This window comes from Aotus nancymaae, unplaced genomic scaffold (assembly GCF_030222135.1).
Source record: "Aotus nancymaae isolate 86718 unplaced genomic scaffold, 86718_ANA_hifiasm-v0.15.2.pri h1tg000028l, whole genome shotgun sequence".
Taxonomy (NCBI): Eukaryota; Metazoa; Chordata; class Mammalia; order Primates; family Aotidae; genus Aotus; species Aotus nancymaae.
The window spans coordinates 3,561,141-3,582,420 of record NW_026988441.1 but is presented as its reverse complement, the minus strand read 5'-3'; the positions used below and the strand labels follow the sequence as shown (position 1 = coordinate 3,582,420).

Below are 21,280 nucleotides of genomic sequence, written 5' to 3'. Positions count from 1 at the left end.
CGAAAGGCTCCTGGTCCGGCGGAGGTTTCGGCACCAAATGTAAGATTTCTCATTGATTTAAAGGAGGAAACAGAGACCAGAGTAAGGAAATTAAAAGCCAATTTATTCAGCTCCCGGGCGAGGCTCTATGGTCCTGGAAAGGGGCCAAAGAAGTCGTGCTTCTCTTCTTGGGGCATGCGTTTTTATAGGGAGTGGAGGTAGCTGATCGGCTGCAGGGAAACAGGAGGCAGTTTCATTGTTATGAAGGGACTGGGCACGGACGAGGTGAACAAAGCGGAGGTAGTTTTATTGGATATGAAAGGACTGGGCCCTGGCAAGGGGCTGGTCAAGGACGTACGGGGGAAGCTGCCATAGGGCAAGTCTTTGGCGGGCTTTTTCAAAATTTCGGTCGGTGCAGGGCTGAGATTGGAATGCAGAAACGGGTACGGGGAGCCCGTGTGGAGAGGGCAAATGCTGAGTAATGTGCTCAGAATGGTGAGGTAGTTTTCAGGCGCGCAGAGAGAAGAGCGTGTCCATTCGGCTCCCAGCGAGGCAACCGGCCTTACATCTTTTGATACAAATAAATACAAAATGCACAAGCCTTACAGAAATGAGTGGTAATTTTCATCCTCATGAGTACAATTTAAAGAAACAAAGTTTAAATTAAACTGTAAAGCCACAAATTAGAGGATTACAACTACATCCATGTCCAGTCAACTCACCGCTCATCTGGATGGGGTCCTCTCCCACTTTCTTCATGACCATGTTTCCCTCTCATTCTGCACCTTTCCCCCTTTTCTGTTTTTCTCCCCTTCCTTTGTTCCCTCTTTTATGCCTGTTCTGCCCAATGCGCCCCAACTTATTTCACCTCTTGTTGCTTTCTCCCCAAACTTTCTGACTGTTTGCAAATTGTTCCTGGGGATAACATTACCATTATAAAACCTAAGATCAGTGGCTGAGATATTTTGCAGACGCTACACTTGATGGATCACCTGACACCAACCCAGATCCGTAAACTGGCTCATCTGGTCTTGTGACTTTGTTGGGGGGATCCCCATAAGTGCCAAGGAAGGAGCCAAAAGCCTCAGCCTATTTCCATATAAATAATGAAGAAAGTAACCAGAAATATAACGCAGTAGTTATTATTTATTCATAAGTGATCTTAGTTATTCATAGGTGATCTTAGTTATTCATAGGTGATCTTAATTCTTTCACTAATGCCTCTCAGGTCCAAAGTGTGAACCTGGGGCAACACTGTGAAATGAATGACCCTAAGGCAAGATGCTTTAAGCCCTCTGTCAAGCCCACAGAAGGGCTGCTGGAGGGCACTTCGGCTGTGCGGCAGCACCAGCACTGGTAAAGCACCCACTGTTTAGCCAGCTAGGGAAGGAGATGTCCAAAATAGCTGAGACGTCTCCTTCCTTGGAGGAGTTAAAAGAAAACTCCACTTCTCCAAGCTCTTGCGGTAGGCCTGACAGCTTTCAGGCCTGCAGACATCCGGGGGCTTCATTGTCTCGATGTGATGCTGTGCTTCAGTGGTCACGTTCCATGTCAGTCTCATGATCTGCTTCTGCACCTGGTTCCTTTTTTCTTGTAAGAATTAATCAGTAAAAGTAATGTAAATCTTAATGTCTTTGTGACAAGTATAGAAAACTGGTTGATGCATTATGCCCCTTACCTCATCTCAGCTACGGGAAATTCCTGAGCCCCTACCTGTATGACACGTGATGTACTTGACCCTATCACTACCACACCCTCTTTTACCCTGCCCCTAGTCTTGGATCACCAAGGACACATCCTACCTACCCTGCCCCCAGATTTTGTACTCAATAAAAGAGAGTGCGGACACTCGGGGCCACTGCAGGACTCCGCGTTTTGGTTAGCAGTGGACTCCTGGGCCCAGACTTTCTTTGTTGTATCTCTGTGTCTTGTGTCTTTTATTTCTACAATTTTTCATCTCCACTCCAGTAGAGAGGGCTCACAAGGACCTGTAAGGCTGGACCCTACATGACCCTGCCCAGGAACTGACTCATTGCAAAAGGATAGCTTCAACTCTCTATGATTTTATTTTCTACCTAAACAATCAGCATTCCCAACTGATCCCTACCCATCAAATTATCCTCAAAAACCCTGATCCCAGAGTTTTCAGGGAAACTAATTTGCGTAATAATAAAATTTCAGGTTCCTGTACAGCCAGCTCCATGTGAATTAAACTCTTTTATCTTGATGAATTGGTTCTGTCTAGGCAGCAGGCAAGGAGAACCTGGTAGGTAGCTACAACCAAAAGGGGGGTTCTTGGATCTTGTGCAAGAAAGAATTATGGGTGAGTTCACATTGTAAAGTGAAAGCAAATTTACTAAGCAAGCAAAGGAATAAGGCAGGGTACAGGGACTTACGCCTGTAATCCCAGCACTTTGAAAGATGTTGGAGGTGGGCAGATTGCTTGAACCCAGGAGTTCGAGAGCAACCTCGGCAACAGACAAAAGCCATCTCTACAAAAAAATACAAAAATTAGTGATGAGTAATGGTGTGCACCTATAGTGCAAGCTAGTTGGAAGGCTGAGGTGGGAAATCACTTCAGCCTGGGAGGTGGAGGTTTCAGTGAGTCAAGATGGCATTACTGTACTACTGCTTGGGTGATGGAACCAGACACTGTCTCGAGAAAAAAAGAAAAATGAATTCAGACTCTTTAATTCAACACTGAAATGTTTACTCTTGAAACTCATGACACCCAGATTGAGACTCAAGTTTTCTTCATGTTAAAAACTTTCTACATGTCCTTTCTTCATGCATACATAGGACACTTCACACAACATAATTGTTGAAAATGCTTCTGAAATACTGTTAAGACAAATGGTCTATAATATTTCTACAACTGTACTATAAAATATATATTCATCAGTCAACAAATATTAATTTAATAAAAGATGCATTTTTCAAAGGCTCTAACAAAGCATATTTGAAGTTATCATAATAAACATTGTATTCCATGATTTCTCAACTGTAGCATACTGTTTTTTTGAGATGGGGGGGGTCTCGCTCTATTGCCCAGGCTGCAGTATGCTGGCGCTATCACAGCTCAATGTAGCCTCCACCTCCCCAGGCTGAAGTGATCCTCTCACTTCAGTTTTTGTTTTTTTAGTAGAGATGAGGTTTCATCATGTTGCCTAGGCTGTTCTCAAACTTCTGGGCTCAGGCAATCTGTCCACCTCAACCTCCCAAAGTGCTAGGAATACAGGCATTAGCCACAGAACCCAGCCAAAACTACATTTTAAAAATAATTTTTTATCATTGTACACTCAACTAGAAACTATTTAAACCCAATTTATGGACTTACATTTCTTCCATTGAAGAACTTGAAGGATCCATATATCAAGGTGGCATTCTCAGATTTGTGTGGCAAAAAATGTACAGAGAAATGACAGATGCTGGCTGGGTGGGGTGGCTCATGCCTGTAATCCCAACACTTTGGGAGTTCAAGGTGGGCAGATCGCCTGAGGTCAGGAGTTTAAGACCAGCCTGCCGGGTGCGGTGGCTCACGCCTGTAATCCCAGCACTTTGGGAGGCCGAGGTGGGTGGATCACGAGGTCAAGAGATCGAGACCATCCTGGTCAACATGGTGAAACCCCGTCTCTACTAAAAATACAAAAAATTAGCTGGACATGGTGGTGCATGCCTGTAATCCCAGCTACTCAGGAGGCTGAGGCAGGAGAATTGCCTGAACCCAGGAGGCGGAGGTTGTGGTGAGCCGAGATTGCGCCTTTGCACTCCAGCCTGGATAACAAGAGCGAAACTCCGTCTCAAAAAAAAAAAAAAAAAAGACCAACCTGGCCAACATCGTGAAATCCCATCTTTACTAAAAATACAAACAATTTTGGCCAGGTGTGGTAGCTCATGCCTGTAATCCCAGCACTTTGAGAGGCCGAGGTGGGCACATGTTCAGCACATTTATAGGATTTTTCTCCTATATAAATTCTCTCACAGTCCAAAAGCAAACATATGATTTGTTAGAAAGTCTTACTACATTTGTTACATTTGTTACATTTTTAAGGTAGCTCTTCAGTATGAATACTCAGGTTTCCATTTCGATGTTCAGGTAATAGCCTTGCCACACACATTACATTTGTGTGGCTCTTCTCCAAATTGTATATTCTGATGTCTAGTAAGTTCTGATGCCTGGAAAAGGTCTCTGGCACATACATGTAGATTTCCTTTCAGTATAAACTCCCTTATGTCCAATACCGATTGAACTCTGGTAAAGGTTTTGCCGGACTCTTCATTTGTAAAAGATCTCTGCACTTTGAATTATCTATAGATCCACAAGTTTTGATCTTTGAATGGAATTCTTGCCATACATATTACACTTCTGTAATTTCTCTCAAACATGTATATTCTTATGCCAAGTGAGTAGTGAACACTAGCTTAAAACTTAGCTACATTTACTGCATGTGTAAATGTATTAGGCTATATTTGAATTGCTATAAAGAAATACCTGAGGCTGGGTAATTTATAAAGAAGTTTAATTGACTCACAGTTCTACAGACTTTACAGGAAACATGGTGCTGGCATCTGCTCACCTTCTGGGGAAGCCTCAATAATGTTAAAATCATGGTGGACGGCAAAGGGGGAGTGGACATGTCACATGGCAAGAAGAGAAGCAAACGAGAGGGAGGTTCCTACACTTTTTTTTTTTTGAGACAAGGTCTTGCTGTTACCCAGGCTGGAGTGCAGTGGCACGATTTTGGCTCACTGCAACCTCTGTCTCCTGGGTTCAGGTGATTCTCATGCCTCAGCCTCTTGAGTAGCTAGGATTACAGGCATGCCCAACGAATTTTTGTATTTTAGTAGAGACAAGGTTTCACCATGTTCACCAGCCTGGTCTTGAACACCTGGCCACAAGTGATCTGCCCACTTCGACCCCCCGCTAAATGCTGAAATTACAGGGATGATCCACTGTGCCTGGCCTGTCATACAGTTTTAAACAACAATATCTCACCAGGACTCACTATCCTGAGAAGACCACCAAGGGGGTGATGCTAAACCATTCTTGAAAAATCCACCCGTTATCCCATCATCTCCCACCAGGCCCCACCTCCAATTCAGGGTATTGAAATTCCACAAGATTTCAGAAAGAAGTGAAAATTATACAAGCTATATCAGTAAGTATGAATTACTTGAACTCAGAAGTTAGGAGAGCATCTAAAGGCCTTTCCACATTCAGTTTAGTTGTAAGCTTCTCTCCAGTATGTTTTGTCTGATGCTTAGTGAGGCCTGAGCGACTAATAAAAGATTTGCCACACTCATTACATTTATAAGGTTTTTCTCCAGAATGAATGATGTGGTGTTTGCTGAGGCAAGAAAACCGCCCAAAGGCCTTGCCACATTCAATACATTTGTATGGCTTCTCTCCAGTGTGATTTCTTTGATGGTACACCAGCTTTGACCTTTCAATAAAAGCTTTACCACATTCATTACATTTATAAGGTTTCTCTCCAGTATGCATTTTCTGATGATTAACCAGAATTGAGCGCACTCTAAAGGCTTTGCCACACTCATTACACGTGTAAGGCTTCTCTCCGGTGTGAATACTCCAATGACGCACTAGTGTTGACTGATGACGAAAGACCTTGCCACATTCACTACATTTGTAAGGTTTCTCCCCCGTATGAATTCTCCGATGCCTTGCAAGGTTCGAAGTGGAATTAAAGACCTGGCCACATTCAACACATTTGTATGGCATCTCTCCAGTGTGTCTTCTCTGATGGTATGTCAGGCCTGTTATATGACTAAAAGTTCTACCACAATGGCTACATTTGTGTGGTTTCTCCCCAGTAGGATTTCTGTGATACCTTGCAAGTTTTGAACTTTGGATAAATGCCCCACCAAACTCATTACAATTGTAAGATTTCTCTCCAGTATGAATTATCAGATGTTTAGTGAGGCTTGAACGCTGAGTATACGCTTTGCCACAATCATTACATTTGTAAGGTTTCTCTCCAGTATGAATTTTCCGATGACGTGCTAAGCATGAGTAGTAACTAAAGACCTTGCAACATTCATTACATTGAAAGGGCTTCTCTCCAGTATGAATTCTCTTATGATTTGAAAGGTTTCCACTGTCATTGAAGACCTTGCCACACACATTACATTTGTAAGGTTTCTGCCCAGTGTGAATTCTTAGATGACGTGCTAGGCATGAGTAATTCCTGAAGACCATGCCACATTCATTACATTGGAAAGGTTTCTCTCCTGTATGAATTCTCTTATGAATTGAAAGGTTTCCACTGTAATTGAAGACCTTGCCGCACACATTACATTTGTAAGGTTGCTCCCCAGTGTGAATTCTTAAATGCCTTACAAGGCATGAATTTTCACTAAAGACCTTTCCACATTCATTGCATTGGTAACGTTTCTCTTTGGTATGAATTATCTTATGTCTAGTGAGTAATGAACCCTGTTTAAAGGCTTTGCCACATTTATCACATTTGTAAGGCTTCTCTCCAGTATGAATTCTCCGATGCCCCGCAAGATGTGAATGCTGACTGAAGACCTTGCCACATTCATTGCATTTGTAAGGTTTCTCTCCAGTGTGACTTCTCTGGTGCCTTGCAAGTTGTGAACGTTGACTGAAGACCTTGTCACATATGTCACATGTATATGGTTTCTCTCCTGTATGGATTATCTGATGTGTAGTGAGGCTTGAGCTCCGTTTAAAGGTTTTGCCACACTCATTACATTTGTAAGGTTTGTTTCCAGTATGAACTGTCTGATGAGTTGCCAGGTTGGAACTTTGAGTAAAGGACTTTCCACATACATTGCATTTGTATGGTTTCTCTCCAGTGTGGATTCTCTGGTGATTTACAAGATTTGAATTTTGCCTGAAGACCTTGCCACATATATCACACTGATATGGTTTCTCTCCTGTATGGATTATCTGATGTGTAGTGAGGCATGAGCCTTGTTTGAAGGTTTTCCCACATTCATTACATCTGTAAGGTTTCTCTCCAGTGTGAATTCTCTGATGTATTGTAAGGTTGTAACTTTGGCTGAAGGACTTGCCACATTCATTACATTTGTATGGTTTCTCTCCAGTGTGACTTCTCCAGTGATTTACAAGGTCTGAATTTTGTCTAAAGATCTTGCCACATACATCACATTGATATGGTTTCCGCCTTGTATGGACTATCTGATGTATAGTTAGTAGTGAGCCCTGATGAAAGGCTTTGCCACATTCATTGCATTTGTAAGGTTTCTCTGTAGTATGTATCATCTGATGGTTAATAAGACTTGAAGACACTCTAAAGGTTTTGCCACACTCATTACATATATAAGGCTTTTCCCTAATGTGTGTTTTCTCAAGTTGGGTGGGTAATGACAGTTGCAAAAACTCATTCCCATATTTCCTAGAAATGTTGGTTTGGACACTAGGAAGAATTATTTGAAGTGGTGATACTAAGGAACCATTATTAACTGTTTTCTCAGTTTGGTTACATTCATAAATTTTCCCTTCAGTTTGAAATTTCTGCAGTTTAGTCAGATGTGACTGAAAGCTTAATGTAAGCTGATTTTCAATACATTTGTTTTCTACATTCTCTCGACTTTGTTGACCTATTTTACCAGTAAGATTGTTTTTATAGGTCATTGGCACTTCTTTAAAATTTATTTCACCATGTTTCCATTGAAATTCAAGGTCCAGTAGATTTTTCTGGATTTCCCTTAAGTAAATATCTTCAATGTCATAGCATTCATGTCTTTCCAGCGTCATTGTTTGGATTTTTTCTCCTGTATTACTGTTCCCTATTGGTGGTAATTCCTTGGTCGTACATTTAGGAATGATACCTACAAAATATAATGAACATGGGTTTTTGTTGTTGTTGTTTGTTTGTTTGATTTTTGAGACAAAGTCTCGCTCTGCTGCCCAGGCTGGAGTGCAGTAGCATGATCTCAGCTCACTGCAACCTCTGCCTTCTGGGTTCAAGTGATTCTTCTGCATCAGTCTCCTGAGTGATTAGGACTACAGGCACATGCCACCATCGTGCATGGCTAATTTTTTTGTATTTTTAGTAGAGATGGGGTTTCACAATATTACCCAGGCTGGTCTCGAATCCTGACCTTGTGATCCCCCGCCTCAGCCTCCCAGAGTTCTGGGATTACACACGTGAGCCACCAGGCCCAGCCAAACATGGGTTTTAAAAATAACTAGTATCATTTGTTTTTTGGTTTTTTTTTTAATAACTACTATTCGAAAATATTTTATATTGAAAATATACTGTGCTAAAAGTAACATTTATACTAGACAATTACCAAACTTTACCACAGTCATCTTCTATTTTTACAAATAAAAAAGGAGTAGAATTATTTAGTAAAGAAAGAGTAATCACATGTAATTCAAATCAATTTTTAGGAAGCCTAGTTTCAAACATTCAATGACCAAAAGACTAATGTTGTGCAAACATATATTAGCACTAAAGGAAGTGTTTTTCCAACATGAGCCTAAATCATACACCAACTTGCAGCAAACATATGGCTCTCTCATAATAGAAAAGTTATATATATGTATATTTATTTACTTCATATTTATTGTGTACAAATAAATGCCAAACTACAGCTAAATATCAACAAGTTCAACTAATTAATGATCTATGTAAATGGCAAGCTAGAATTATAAATCAAAAATTGTACTGGGAAAATGAGAAAAATTTTGAAGTTATAAAAATAAGTTATTTTTCTCAATACTTATTACATACATATTAAACGTGTTAAACTATCTATTTCTGGCCAGGCATGGTGGCTCATGCCTGTGATCCCAATATTTTGGGAGTCCGAGGTGTGTGGATAACGAGGTCAGGAGTTCAAGACTAGCCTGGTCAACATGGTGAAACCCCATCTCTAGTAAAAATACAAAAATTAGCCTGGCATGGTGGTGTGCACCTGTAATCCCAGCTACTCAGGAGGCTGAGCCAGGAGAATTGCTTGAACCCAGAGGCGGAGGTTGCAGTGAGTCAAGATCGGGCTATGGCACTCCAGCCTGGGCGACAGAGCAAGACTCCAACTTGGAAAAAACAAAACAAAACTATTACCATAAAAAACAGACATTTGCAACACTAACAAGCATTGCAGGTCAGCTATATTGACTTATGTCTGCCAAAGCTCATATGTTGGGGACCAAATCCTCAGTGTGATATTACTTAGAGGTGTGAACTTTGGGAGGCAGTTAGGTCAACATGGTGGGTAGAATTTCAGGAATGAAATTAGAGGAGATGTGAAAAAGCTTTTGTTTTTTGCATGGCAATCCTTCTGCCATGTGAGGACACAGAATGAGTTAGCCATGGTACACCAGGAAAAGGGTCTACACCAAAAACCTGGTGTTGACATCTGGACTGTTCGTCACCCAGATCTGTGAAAAGTGAATTTCTGTTGTTTAAACCACCCTATCTATGGTATCTGCTATACCTAGCCACACTAAGGTAATGCCAATATGCTGCCATCTCATTATAAACATGAAGCAATGTTGATATACCTTATTAAACAAAGAAATTTGTGAGTCTTTACAATAAAATGCACAATATTCTAAGCCAGCAAACAGCACTAACTTGTTTAAAAAAATCTTAACATAGGCCAGGCTGTAATCCCAGCATTTTGGGAGGCCGAGGCGCACCTTGGGTCACTAATTTGAGACCAGCCTGGCCAACGTGGTGAAACCCCATCTCTACTAAAAATACAAAAATTAGCCGGACATGGTGGTGGGTGCCTGTAATCCCAGCTACTTTGGAGGCTGAGGCAGAAGAAACTCTTGAACCCAGGAGGTGGAGGTTGTATTGAACCAAGATCGTGCCATTGCACTCCAGCTTGGGTGACAGAGCAAGACTCCGTCTAAAACACACAAAAAAAACTTAAATTATCACTATTTTACAAATAAGGACAGTAAGTCTGCCCATAGGATTTATGTATCTATTCCCAGTTTACAAAGAAAGTAAGACATGAACCTGGGTTTCTGGGATCAAACAACATATTTTTAAATAAAACTGCCCAAATAGGCAGTGCAGATTAACTGGTCACCCCAAATACCAAGAGTGTAGAAAGAAATACTTCAAGAGCCAAGGAGTATTGCCAAAACATTATTTAGTCATCCCGCATGAATAATGGTATCTGAGTCATCATCCCCTGCACATATTAATGTACGCAGTGTTCTCAGAAAGTTGTCAAGTGAATGAGTAGGGGGTCATCTCTTACACACTGAGAGTAGCTTGGAAAGTGAGGGAGTTATGCAATAATGGAGGCATAAATTAATATGCTATTAACTGGGTAGTACATCTGGTCCAAAGTACTATGTTAGGAAAGAGCAAGGAGGAGGAAAGGCAAGAGGGGAAGGCAAGAAGTCATGAGCTTGGGCAGCAGGGTTTGTGCTTGCAGAGCTGTGGGTATATCATTGTCCAAAGAGACTAACTTAGAAGTCACATTATACTAACTAATACTTAAATATAGGAATAATACTATGGGCACAGGACTACAAAGGAAGACATTTAAAAAGGAGGTCATGTGATGACAGAAGAAAATAGATTTATATCTCCATAATATTTGCTATGAAATTTATCAAATTGAGTGTCCTATGAGTTCTATTTCCAGGCATATGCTCAATAACCCTACATATTAGAAGACAGGTGAAAGAATGTTATTACAATACAATCCTGAAGAAAAAATCTGAAAACAGCCACGAAGAGATGGATGAATACATTTTGTACACACACATAAAGACACCATAAAAGCTTACTGACAGTACCACAATGTTAAGGAGACTTGGGGTGCAGAATGAGGTCCCCTAACAAAACAGGTGAAGATTTGTGTGAGAAAACAAAGAAATCAGGAGACTATTGTCAAGGTTGAAATATATGTTAATGAAGGCAGTATATATGGAAGTAATCTGGGCTATTAAAAACATAACATGGGAGCAGACCTGTAAAAAAGTAATTTTTGTATGTAATTGAAGTAAAGTTGTTATCAGTTTAAAACAGGATATTATAGGTCCGGGCACAGTCGCTCAAACCTGTAATCCTAGCATTCTGGGAGCCTGAGAGGGGTGGATCACTTGAAGTCAGGAGTTTGAGACCAGCCTGGCAAACATGGTAAAACCCCATCTCTACTAAAAAATAACAAAAAAAAATTAGCTGAGCATGGCGGTGGGCGCCTGTAACCCCAGGTACTTGGGAGGCTGCGGCAGGAGAATCACTTGAACCCAGGAGGCAGAGGTTGCAGTGAGCCAAGATCGTGCCATTGGCACACACACCTGGGCAACAAGAGTGAAACTCTGTCTCAAAAAAGAAAAGAAAAAAGATGTGCTGTTGTCTTTCCAGAATTCTAGTCCAATATTTAGGTAGCAGAGAAAACATTACAATTGGATCTACGAATATTTCACAGACTCACCCATTGATTGCCTCCTTCTGAATGCTTAGGAAACACTATAAGATGCAGACATCTAGCTCTCTTCCAAGAACTACTGAATCAGAAACACAGGAATAAGCCACGTGTGCTGGTTCAAGCCCATAATATTAGCATTTTGGGACACCAAGATGGGATAATTACTTGAGCCCAGTAATCAAGATCAGCCTGATGACATACTGAAACCCTGTCTCTACCTGGGCATGATGGCATGCGCCCATAGTCCCAGCTACTTGGGAGGCTGAGGTGGGAGGATTGCTTGAGCCCAAGAGGCAAAGGTTGCAGTGAACCATGATCATGCCACTGCACTCCAGCCTGGGCGAAAGATCAAGAGCCTGTCTCAAACAAAAAAGCACAGGGATACAAAACAGGGAATTGGATTTTTTGACTCTGCCATAAAGGTCTCTGTGTACTTCAGCTCTGGAACCACCACTGATGTACAGGTAACAGAAGCTGGGCATGATGGCTCTTGCCTGTAATCCAGTTACTTTGGGAGGCTGAGGGGGGCAGATTACTTGCAGTCAGGAGTTCAAGACCAGCCTGGCCAACTTGGTGAAACCCCATCTCTACTAAAAATTTAAAAATTAGCTAGGCATGGTGGCATGCACCTGTAATTCCAGCTGTTCGAGGCTGAGGCACAAGAATAATGTGAACCCGGGAAGCAGAGGTTACAGTGAGCTGGGATGGCACCACTGTACTCCAGCATGGGCAACAGAGAGACTCTGTCTCAAAAAAAAAAAGGGGGGGGCAGCAGAATATCTATAGAAAGGGGACAGTGAAAGGCCAGATGCAGCATTATGAAGCTTTTTATTTTTTAATCAACAAGGCTTTGGTCTCAGTCAAATAATGGAGGGGCTCCCAAGAAATACAACAGAGAAAATATAAAAATGCACAAGGGCAGATCTGAACTTCTAGAGAAAACTTATCCTCACCCAGGAAGACCAGGTTCCTGTAGTTCTCCAACATCACATCCTTGTACAAAGCTTTCTGTGCAGGGTCCAGGCATTTCCACTCCTCCTGAGAGAATTCTATGGTCACATCCCTGAATGTCAAAGGTCCCTGAAATGTAAAACACATTTCAACAAGCAGCAATGGGAGAGCTCTTCTCTTCACATAAAATGAGAAGAGAGAACTGTCCCATCGATTTGATTGAAGTGTGTGTTTTGACGTATCCATGCAAGGCATCTGTGAGAAAGTTATGTGTCCCTAATTTTAGTTTGTTATAAAATTCAATAGGAGATTATTATATCCTCTAAATCAGCGTATGCTTCTCATTTTTATGACAATACAAGAAATTTTGGAAAATACAAGAAATATACAAAGGAATGAACATGTGCTTATCTGTATAAGTGTTAGATATTATGTTCAATATATCAACTGAGTGTCCAGAAGCTAGTATACGAGTGTTATCTTTGAGATGACAATGTCTGCAGCGGCTTTAAAGAAAGGTCAGAAATTCTGGGCGCGGTGGCTCACGCCTGTAATCCCGGCACTTTGGGAGGCCGAGGCAGGTAGATCATGAGGTCAAGAGATCGAGACCATCCTGTTCAACATGGTGAAACCCCGTCTCTACTAAAAATACAAAAAATTAGCTGGGCACGGTGGCGCATGCCTGTAATCCCAGCTACTCAGGAGGCTGAGGCAAGAGAATTGCCTGAACCCAGGAGACGGAGGTTGTGGTGAGCCGAGATCGCGCCATTGCACTCCAGCCTGGGTAACAAGAGCAAAACTCCGTCTCAAAAAAAAAGAAAGGTCAGAAACTAAAAACTGTGATGACCAGAGCAACAGCAATGACTGAAGTTCTGGAACACTCCCCATGTGCTGGGCATTTCTCCAAATGCTTTCCATGTTCTAATTCAAATAACAACATAATAGCCTACAGGAGAGAGATTTGTTTCCATGTTACTAGAAGACAACTCTGTCACAGACACTGAAAAGTCACCTAGGTCAACAACCTGAAAATGGCAGAGCAAGCATGTGAACCCAAATGTCTGAGAATAAGTCTTGAATCAAAAGAAACAAACAGTTAAATTATAGTTACAGTATGTCCTAGTCCCTCTGTGCTGCTATAACCAAATAAGACAGACTGAGTCATTTATGAACAATAGCAATGTATTTCTCATGATTCTGCTGTCTGGGAAATCTAAGATCAAGGTGCTAGCAGGACTGAAGTCTGCTGACAGATGATCCCTGCTTCCAAGATGGTCTTGTTGCTGCATAGGGGACAAACGCTGTGTCCCCACATGGCAGAAGGGACAGAAGGGGCAAAAAGCAGTGAACTCGGTAGGAAAAGCCTTTTGATACCTCATTGATAAGAATACCACACCCACTGATAAGGGCAGACCCCTTGTGACCAATCTCCTCCTAAAGGCCATACCTCATAATATTTACAGATTGGGCATTGGGGATTAAGTTTCAACATGAATTGTAAAGAAAAAAGAAAATAACTCAGACCATAGCATTCCACCCTGGCCCCAAAATTGATGTACTTCTCACAAACAAAATACATTCCATCCCAATGGCTCCCAAAGCCATAACTATTTCTATAACCAATTCAAAAGCCTATAGTCTAGAGTTGTGTCTAACTATAATCTAAATAAGATACGGGTGAGACTCAAATGTGCATTTCATCAGGAGGCAAACTGCTCTCCAGCTATGAACCTATGAAATCAAACAAGTTATATGCTTCCAAAATACAATGGTGGGGCAGACACAGGTTAGATACTTTAATTTCAAGAGGGAGAAACAGGAAACAAGGGGTAGCTGTTCCCATGTAAGTCTGAAACCCAACAGGGGACACACATTAAATACTAAGGCTTGACAATAATCTTCTTTGACTCCATGTCCCACCTTCTGGACATCCTGGAGAGTAGGGGTTGGGTCTCAATATCCTGGGGATCCCTGCTCCAATGGTTTTGTTGGGATCACCCCAGATAGAAGTTCTCGCATTGCCTGCACCTCTCCGTCTCCTAAATACACTTTTAATTTTTATATGGCCAGGCTGAGAATTTTCCAAATCTTTACATTGGGCTTTGATAACAAATTGTTTTTAACTAATTTCTCTCTTCTCCCATTTTACTATAAACAGTTACGAAGCTACGCAGCAACCTGAACAATTTGCTTTGAGGGTTTTTCTGCCAAATATCTTGGTTCATCACTCTTAAATTCTTCCTTCCACAAAGTACTAAGACATGGACATAATCCAGACAAATTCTCTGCTACTTTGTTACCAAGGTGGGCTTTCCTAGTTTCCAGTAAGACATTCCTCATTTTCATGACACCTCATCAGACTTGCCTGTATTGTCCATATTTCTAAAAACACTCTGATTACAACCACTTAGATTGTCTACGAAACAGGTATTCTCTAAAGCTCTCCTCTTCTGAGCCCTCACCAGAATTGCCTTTAATGCTCTGCTAATGGCAAAACAGGCTTTTTCCAGAATTCACTTCAAAAGTGTGCCAGTATGTGCCCATTAGCAATTTCCAAAGCCACGTCTACTACATTTTTACTTAATTATTATAACAACACCCTACTTCTGATACCAAGTTCTATTAGTTCGTGCTGCTGTAACAAAATACTTTAGGTAATTATAAACAACAAATTTCTTTCTCACAGTTATATAAACTAGGATGTCCAAGATAAAGGTGCCAGTAAGTTGGTTGTCTGCTAAGGGCCTCATTTTCTTGTTTCAAGACAGGGTCTTGTTGCCAAGTCTTCCGGGAGTGGGGATGAATGCTGTGTCCTCACATCATGGAAGGCAAAAAACTAAGAGAGCACTCCATTCAACTTGGAATGTTCTTATAATCAGGAAGATTCCTAATTCCATTAACTAGGGCAGAGCCCCAGTGACTTAATCACCTCCCAGTGGCCATCCTTCTTAATCCTACTGCATCAGAAACTTTCTGTATGAATATTGGAGAGAATATGATCTTCAAACCATAGCATAGCCTGGAAGGTACAACGGCAGAGGTTGCCTGAGAAAACTTGAATCAAGTTCAAGAATGACATAGAACTGCATAAAAGATCATTCTCTAAGCACACACACAATATATTACTATTCCTATAACTATTTAACCCGTTTACATAATATAGAAAAAAATTTTAAATGAATTTGAAAAATTAAATCAATGTACAGAAAAAGACATATAAAAACAGTTAAAACAACAAAAAAAAAAAAAAGAAAAAGTTTAAGGCCATACAAACATTTAACATATAATTTCAACTCTGTTGCCAAGTCTGTATCTTATGTAGATGAATGAAAAAAATAAAAATAAAATAAAATAATTTCAACTGTGAAAAAATAATAAGCTTATTTATGAAATGATGCGTTTTTTTTTTTTTTTTTTTTTGAGACAAAGTCTCCCTCTGTCACCCAGGCTGCAGTGCAGTGGTACAATCTCAACTCACTGCAACCTCTGCCTCCCAGGTTCAAGCGATTCTCACACCTCATCCTTCTGAGTAGCTAGGACTACAGGCATGTACCACTACACACGGCTAAGTTTTTTTGTATTTTTAGTAGAGGCACAGTTTCATCACGTTAGCAAGGCTGGTCTCAGACTCCTGGCCTCAAGTGATACACACACACTGGTCTCCCAAAGTGCTGGGATTATAGGTGTGAGCCACCGCTCCTGGCCATGATGATGTGTCTTGTATAAAAACCAATGAAGGTGAGGCACACTGGCTCATGCTTTCATTCCAGCACTTTGGGAGGCTGCAGTGGGTTGATCACCTGAGGTCAGAAGTTCAAGACAAGCCTAGCCAACATGGTGAAACCCCAACTCTACTAAAACTACAAAAAGTAGCCGGGTATGGTGGCTCATGCCTGTAGTCCCAGCGACTTGCGAGGCTGAGGCACAAGCATTGCTTAAACTGGGAGACAGATTCTGCAGTGAGCTGAGATCGCGCCACTGCACTCCAGTCTGGGCGACAGAGTGACACCCTACTTCAAAAAAAAAAAAAGCAAAAAAACAAAACAGGCCAGGCACAGCAGCTCACGCCTGTAATCCCAGCACCATTTTGAGGCCAAGGCAAGCAGATCACTTGAGGCCAGGAGTTTGAGACCAGCCTGGCCAACATGGTGAAACCCCATCTCTACTAAAAATACAAAGATTAGTCGAGTGTGGTGGTGCACGCCTGTAATCCCAACTACTCAGGAGGCTGACGCATGAGAATCACTTGAACCCAGGAGGTAGAGGTTGTGCACATTAACATGTGACTTCCACGTGCAGCATCTCTACTTCTGGTCAGCGGACTGCATCCAGATGTTGCCTCTAAACAATCTCTGCTGCCCACAGCTCTGACACCATGGGGCCCACACCCCGTCTCCATCCATCCCTGGGTGTGAGCCCCTCCCAGGACCATGCCCAGTGCAGCCTCTTTCCAAGTTAATGTCACTGGGTCACAGCGAGATAGAATCTAAGTGAGATGAGAGAAGCTGAGGGAAGGCATGGGTGAATGCCAGCAAACACATCAGGCACGACGCTCCAGACTCAGAGAAGATTCGCAACTCGCATTTCAGAAAGGAAGGAGACGGAATGACCCACTAAGAATATCACTTTACCTGTGTAAGAGCCATCCCTGACTCCTTTGCCTCCCTCTTCTTCCTCTTCTGGGCTTCCCTCTCAGTCAATATAATTAACTCTTCACGAGTCAAATCTGAAAGTAAAAAATCTGTCGTTTAATGCTTGGAAGCAACTCATTCCTTTCTGTGCTACAACCACGAATACAGGGAAGACCTCAGCATGTGGACACAGCCCACTGCATGGCGGGGATAAGGATAATAAATTCCTACACAAAGACCAAGTGGCTGGGAGCAGTGCCTAGGCCTGTAATCCCAGCACTTTGGGAGGCCGACGTGGGTGGATCGTGACATCAGGAGTCCAAGACCAGCCTGGCCAACATAGTGAAACATAGTGAAACTGTGTCTCTACTAAAATAATTAGCCAGGCATGGTGGCGCATGCCTGTAATCCCAGCTACTTGGGAGACTGAGGCAGGAAAATCACTTGAACCCGGGAGGCAGGGGTTGCAGTGAGCCGAGATCACCCCACTGCACTCCAGCCTGCGCAACAAGACCAAAACTCCATCTCAAAAAAAAAAAAAATTTAATGAATTGTAGGGGGAAAGTTAAAAAAAATGACAATACTTAATATTTAGAAAGAAATGATGTCAGCTGATGGATGATGCCACCAAATCTTACTTCAGAAGTTAGTAATTATTTATAGAAAGGCAGAAATTGAATAAACTAATATTTATCTGAAGCTTCCAAAATAACAATAAATTAAATGTAAAGGAACTACAAAGCAAAAAGCAAATCCGTTATACAAAAAAATAAAGACTCTCAATGCTCCTTCAAAGACATACCTTGTAGGCCTGGCGTGGTGGCTCGCGTCTGGAATCTCAGCACCTTCAAAGGCTGAGGCAGAAGCACTGCTTGAGCCCAGGAGGTTGAGGCTGCAGTGAGTGGAGATCATGATACTGTACTCTAGTCTGACAGAGCAAGAGTCTCAAAAAAGAAAAAAAAAACAAAAATAGTTCTCAGAAACCTCTGAGCTCTTCGCTGGCTGTCGCATGTCCAAAGGCCGAGCTGCTTGCTACCTAGGATGCTGCGTGGAAGCTGAAGCCGCACCTCCCGCATGGCCCCTCCGGCCAGCTGGGCCCCTCAGATGAGAACTGCACCCAGGCCAGCACCAGCCGCTCAGCCACCAGCAGCGGCCCCCCCATCTGCAGTTGGCTCTCCTGCTGCTGCGCCAGGGCAGTGAGGTCTGCTGGCCCAGATGGCAACCACCTCAGCCAGCGTGGCTGTGGGCTCTGCTGTGAGGCACGCACTGGGCCACGCCATTACTGGGGGCTTCAGTGGAGGAAGTAATGCTGATCCTGCGAGGCTGACATCACTTCCCAGGAGCCTCAGGGAACCTAGCTGGCACAGCAGCAGCAGCCTTGCTTCTGTGAGATCAAACAGTTGTTGGAGTATGCCCAGAACCAGGGTGACATCAAGCTCTGCGAGGGTTTCAATGAGGTGTTGAAACAGTGCTGACTTGCAAACAGATTGGCCTAATCAAGAAGTTCAAACTGGAGAAATGAAAAACCAGCTCTCATAACCAAGTTAATTTAGTACAAAAATATAATGGATATCACTGAAGGTATAAAGTGTAACCACCAGGTAAGCCTCTCGTGTCATCCCTAGCTTCCTTGCTTCAGAATTTAAATGGAAGGGGGTGTTCCTACTCTGTAGAATTTGGGGCTGGGTAAATGTTTGTGTGGCCTCCTTAAACTAACTGCTATGATTTTATTCTTTGTGAGTTAATTAGAATAAAGTGATTTTCTTCCAATAAAAAGAAAAGAAGAAAGAAAGAAAAACAGACATCGTTGTGGTGAGAGTGACAGTCAATTCTTGCCCCATTTCTCCCCTACTCTATCCTCTACCGCATCCCCCAGAAGAAGTTACCACAAATGACTGAATTTAGATGCCCTCTGGCTAAATAGGGATTCCAAATATCTTTTGATACAAATAAATACAAAATGCAGAAGCTTTACAGAAAAGAGTGGTAATTTTCATCCTCATGAGTACAATTTAAAGAAACAAAGTTTAAATTAGACTGTAAAGCCACAAATTAGAGGATTACAACTACATCCATGTCCAGTCAACTCACCGCTCATCTGGATGGGGTCCTCTCCCACTTGCTTCACGACCATGTTTCCCTCTCATTCTGCACCTTTCCCCCCTTTTCTGTTTTTCTCCCCTTCCTTTGTTCTCTTTTTTATGTCTGTTCTGCGCAGTGCTTTGCAACTTACTTCACCTCTTGTAGCTCTTTCTCCCTAATCTTTCCGATTGTCCCAATCTCCAGGTATTTCTGCCTCTTTCCCCCATCTGAGCGCCCTCTCTGCTCTCCGGTTAAATTCCCTCTTCCCTGTTACATCTCCTTTGTTCCCACTCTCTAGCACCCCCCACTTCCTAGGCTTCCTCCCTGCTGTGGTTCCCTCTCTACTCTGCTTGTCACCCACCGCCCTCTCTTTCAGCCCCAGCAATTTCACCTTCTGCCCCCGTCCGTCTTCAGTGCCTCCTCCTTTGCCGCCCCTCTAATTTCCCTATTTGCTTTCTCCCCCTGCTACTTTCTCCATCCATTCTCTTTCACTCTTGCTGTCTCTGCAAATCCCAAAATTATCATCCATTCTGCGGTGTATTTATGAGTCTCCCTCATTCTTTTCTCCTCGGTTTTTCCTTCTACTCCGTCGCTCCCCCTTTTCCTCTCCCGATCCCCCTCACCCACACATTCAGGAGGAAAGGGGAGGAGGAAGATGCCCACCTCCCAGGAGAGCACATCTTCCAGTGGAGTAAAATTTGGGAAGGAGGAACACGAGGGGTCACAAGACAGACTCAGGTCTTCCCCCGAGCGCGGGGTCAGGAAAAGCAGTGGCTGTGAAGGAGAAGCCTGGGGAGCAGAAGGACCCGGCGTGAGCGGGGGTTACGGGGAGAGTGTGCGGAATCCCAGGACCTGGGAAGAAAAGGGTCTCCTTCAGGAGCCGGGCGGCGGGCGCTGCCCTCCAGGGGCCGACAAGGGACACGCTCGGGAGTCGCGAAGGGCGTGAATCCACCTCTCGAGTGAGGACTCGACTTGGCGCGGGGCCCAAGCAGAGGTCAGCAAGGGTTTTAAGCAGAAACACGACCTGAATGGGGTTGTCTACATGGTCCTCACGCAGAAAGGCAGGGAGCAAGGAACAGCCTGAGAGATTTTAAACCGAAACGGAGGCAATTATCAGACTTACTTGGGGCCAAGGGGCTGTTGCTGGTATTTCAAGGTCCGCAGCGATCCCCAGGAAACGGGTATGGACAAAGGAAGACTGCCAAGTGCACCAATTCAGGTAGACTGGGAGAAGCAAACGTTTAGTCCAGGTGGACGGAAACTGACGCGCGGCGCTGTGATCGTTTCCCTGCGCGATCTGCTTCCGGGTGTGCAGGAAGCTGCACACGCTGAGAAAAAAGACTGAGAGGCTTGGGCGGGGTGCTACGGGGAGGAAAGGCGGACTGACTTGGGGACACCGAAAGGATGGGGCGAGGCCGATGCGGTGGTGGGCGGGGCCGGGTGTGCTAAGCGGACTGGACAGGGTGGGCGGGGCCTGTTCGTTATTCACTCTGCCTTCCACCCAGTCTTTGTTCTCCTGATTTGGGAATATTTGTGACTATTTCATGTCCTGTGAAGCAGCGTTGCTTCCTACCTATTTTAAGTTAATATTTCAGAATTTAAGGTTAAAGCTTAAAGTTGTGGTCCACTTATACTGCAAACTAAGATGTTTTCTTCTTGTCAAGTTGAACTGATTTAAGTCAAAACCGATTTTGTGCGAGCCTGTTGGACTCTATCCGGTCTTGTCAGTGAGGCTGAAGCGACTCAGTAGTAAGGGAACTAGAATCTCTGAAGATTTGATGTGGGGCCGTGGCTGGATCCAGGAACCTGGAAGACATTATGCCAACCGAAATGTGCCAGCCACAGAAAGACAAATGCTGCGTGAGCTTACTTACATGTGTAATCTACAAACGTCAAAATCACAGTAGCAGAGTAGCAGGGTGGTTCCCAGGGCTGACGGTCTATCTTATACCTGTCCCACCATTGTGTTTTGGAAGCAGATAACTTCTTTGGCTTTTCTTTGGCTTCACAGTTTCACAACTGGACAGAAATTTTGCCTCGGGATGAATCACACTTTGAGTCTCACCCATATGTGATTCAGATAATATCTGGGTGATATTTGGGCCTTAGAGTTTGATACTGAAATGGATTAAGACTTTTGAAATGGGCCAGGAGCAGTGGTTCTGGCCGGTAATCCCAGCACTTTCGGAGGCCAAGGTGGGAAGATTACTTGAGCTTAAGAA

General features: G+C 43.1%; 2 protein-coding genes and 1 pseudogene across 6 annotated transcripts in view; 1 reads left to right on the top strand and 2 right to left on the bottom strand.

The window, feature by feature from the left end:
* LOC105723807 (zinc finger protein 577) overlaps positions 1 to 21,280 on the bottom strand; it is a 330,132-nt gene that overhangs the window by 273,007 nt on the left and 35,845 nt on the right. The window lies entirely within an intron of this gene.
* On the bottom strand, positions 1,108 to 20,368 carry ZNF836 (zinc finger protein 836). Of its 5 annotated transcripts, none has more exons than XM_064380957.1 (5): positions 20,182 to 20,368; positions 17,779 to 18,486; positions 16,977 to 17,071; positions 12,348 to 12,474; positions 1,108 to 7,818 (listed from the first exon to the last, which is right to left on the bottom strand). In XM_064380957.1, the coding sequence occupies exons 3-5, from the start codon at positions 16,989 to 16,991 to the stop codon at positions 5,150 to 5,152; spliced, it is 2,811 nt and encodes a 936-aa protein (XP_064237027.1). In that variant the 5' UTR covers positions 16,992 to 17,071; positions 17,779 to 18,486; positions 20,182 to 20,368; the 3' UTR covers positions 1,108 to 5,149. The 5 variants fall into 5 exon arrangements, with proteins under 5 accessions (XP_064237027.1, XP_012317582.2, XP_012317590.2 ...); XM_012462159.2 differs by having other exon boundaries at positions 17,779 to 17,920; XM_012462167.3 differs by lacking the exon at positions 17,779 to 18,486.
* LOC105724008 (coiled-coil-helix-coiled-coil-helix domain-containing protein 2-like) lies at positions 18,018 to 18,472 on the top strand (annotated as a pseudogene).

What these genes read in the sequence shown, in the direction of transcription:
- ZNF836 (XM_064380957.1), bottom strand. An exon ending in CAGGAACCTGGTCTTCCTGG is followed by an intron (nt 7,819 to 12,347) that starts GTGAGGATAAGT and finishes TATATTTTGTAG; the next exon opens with GTATCATTCCTAAATGTACG.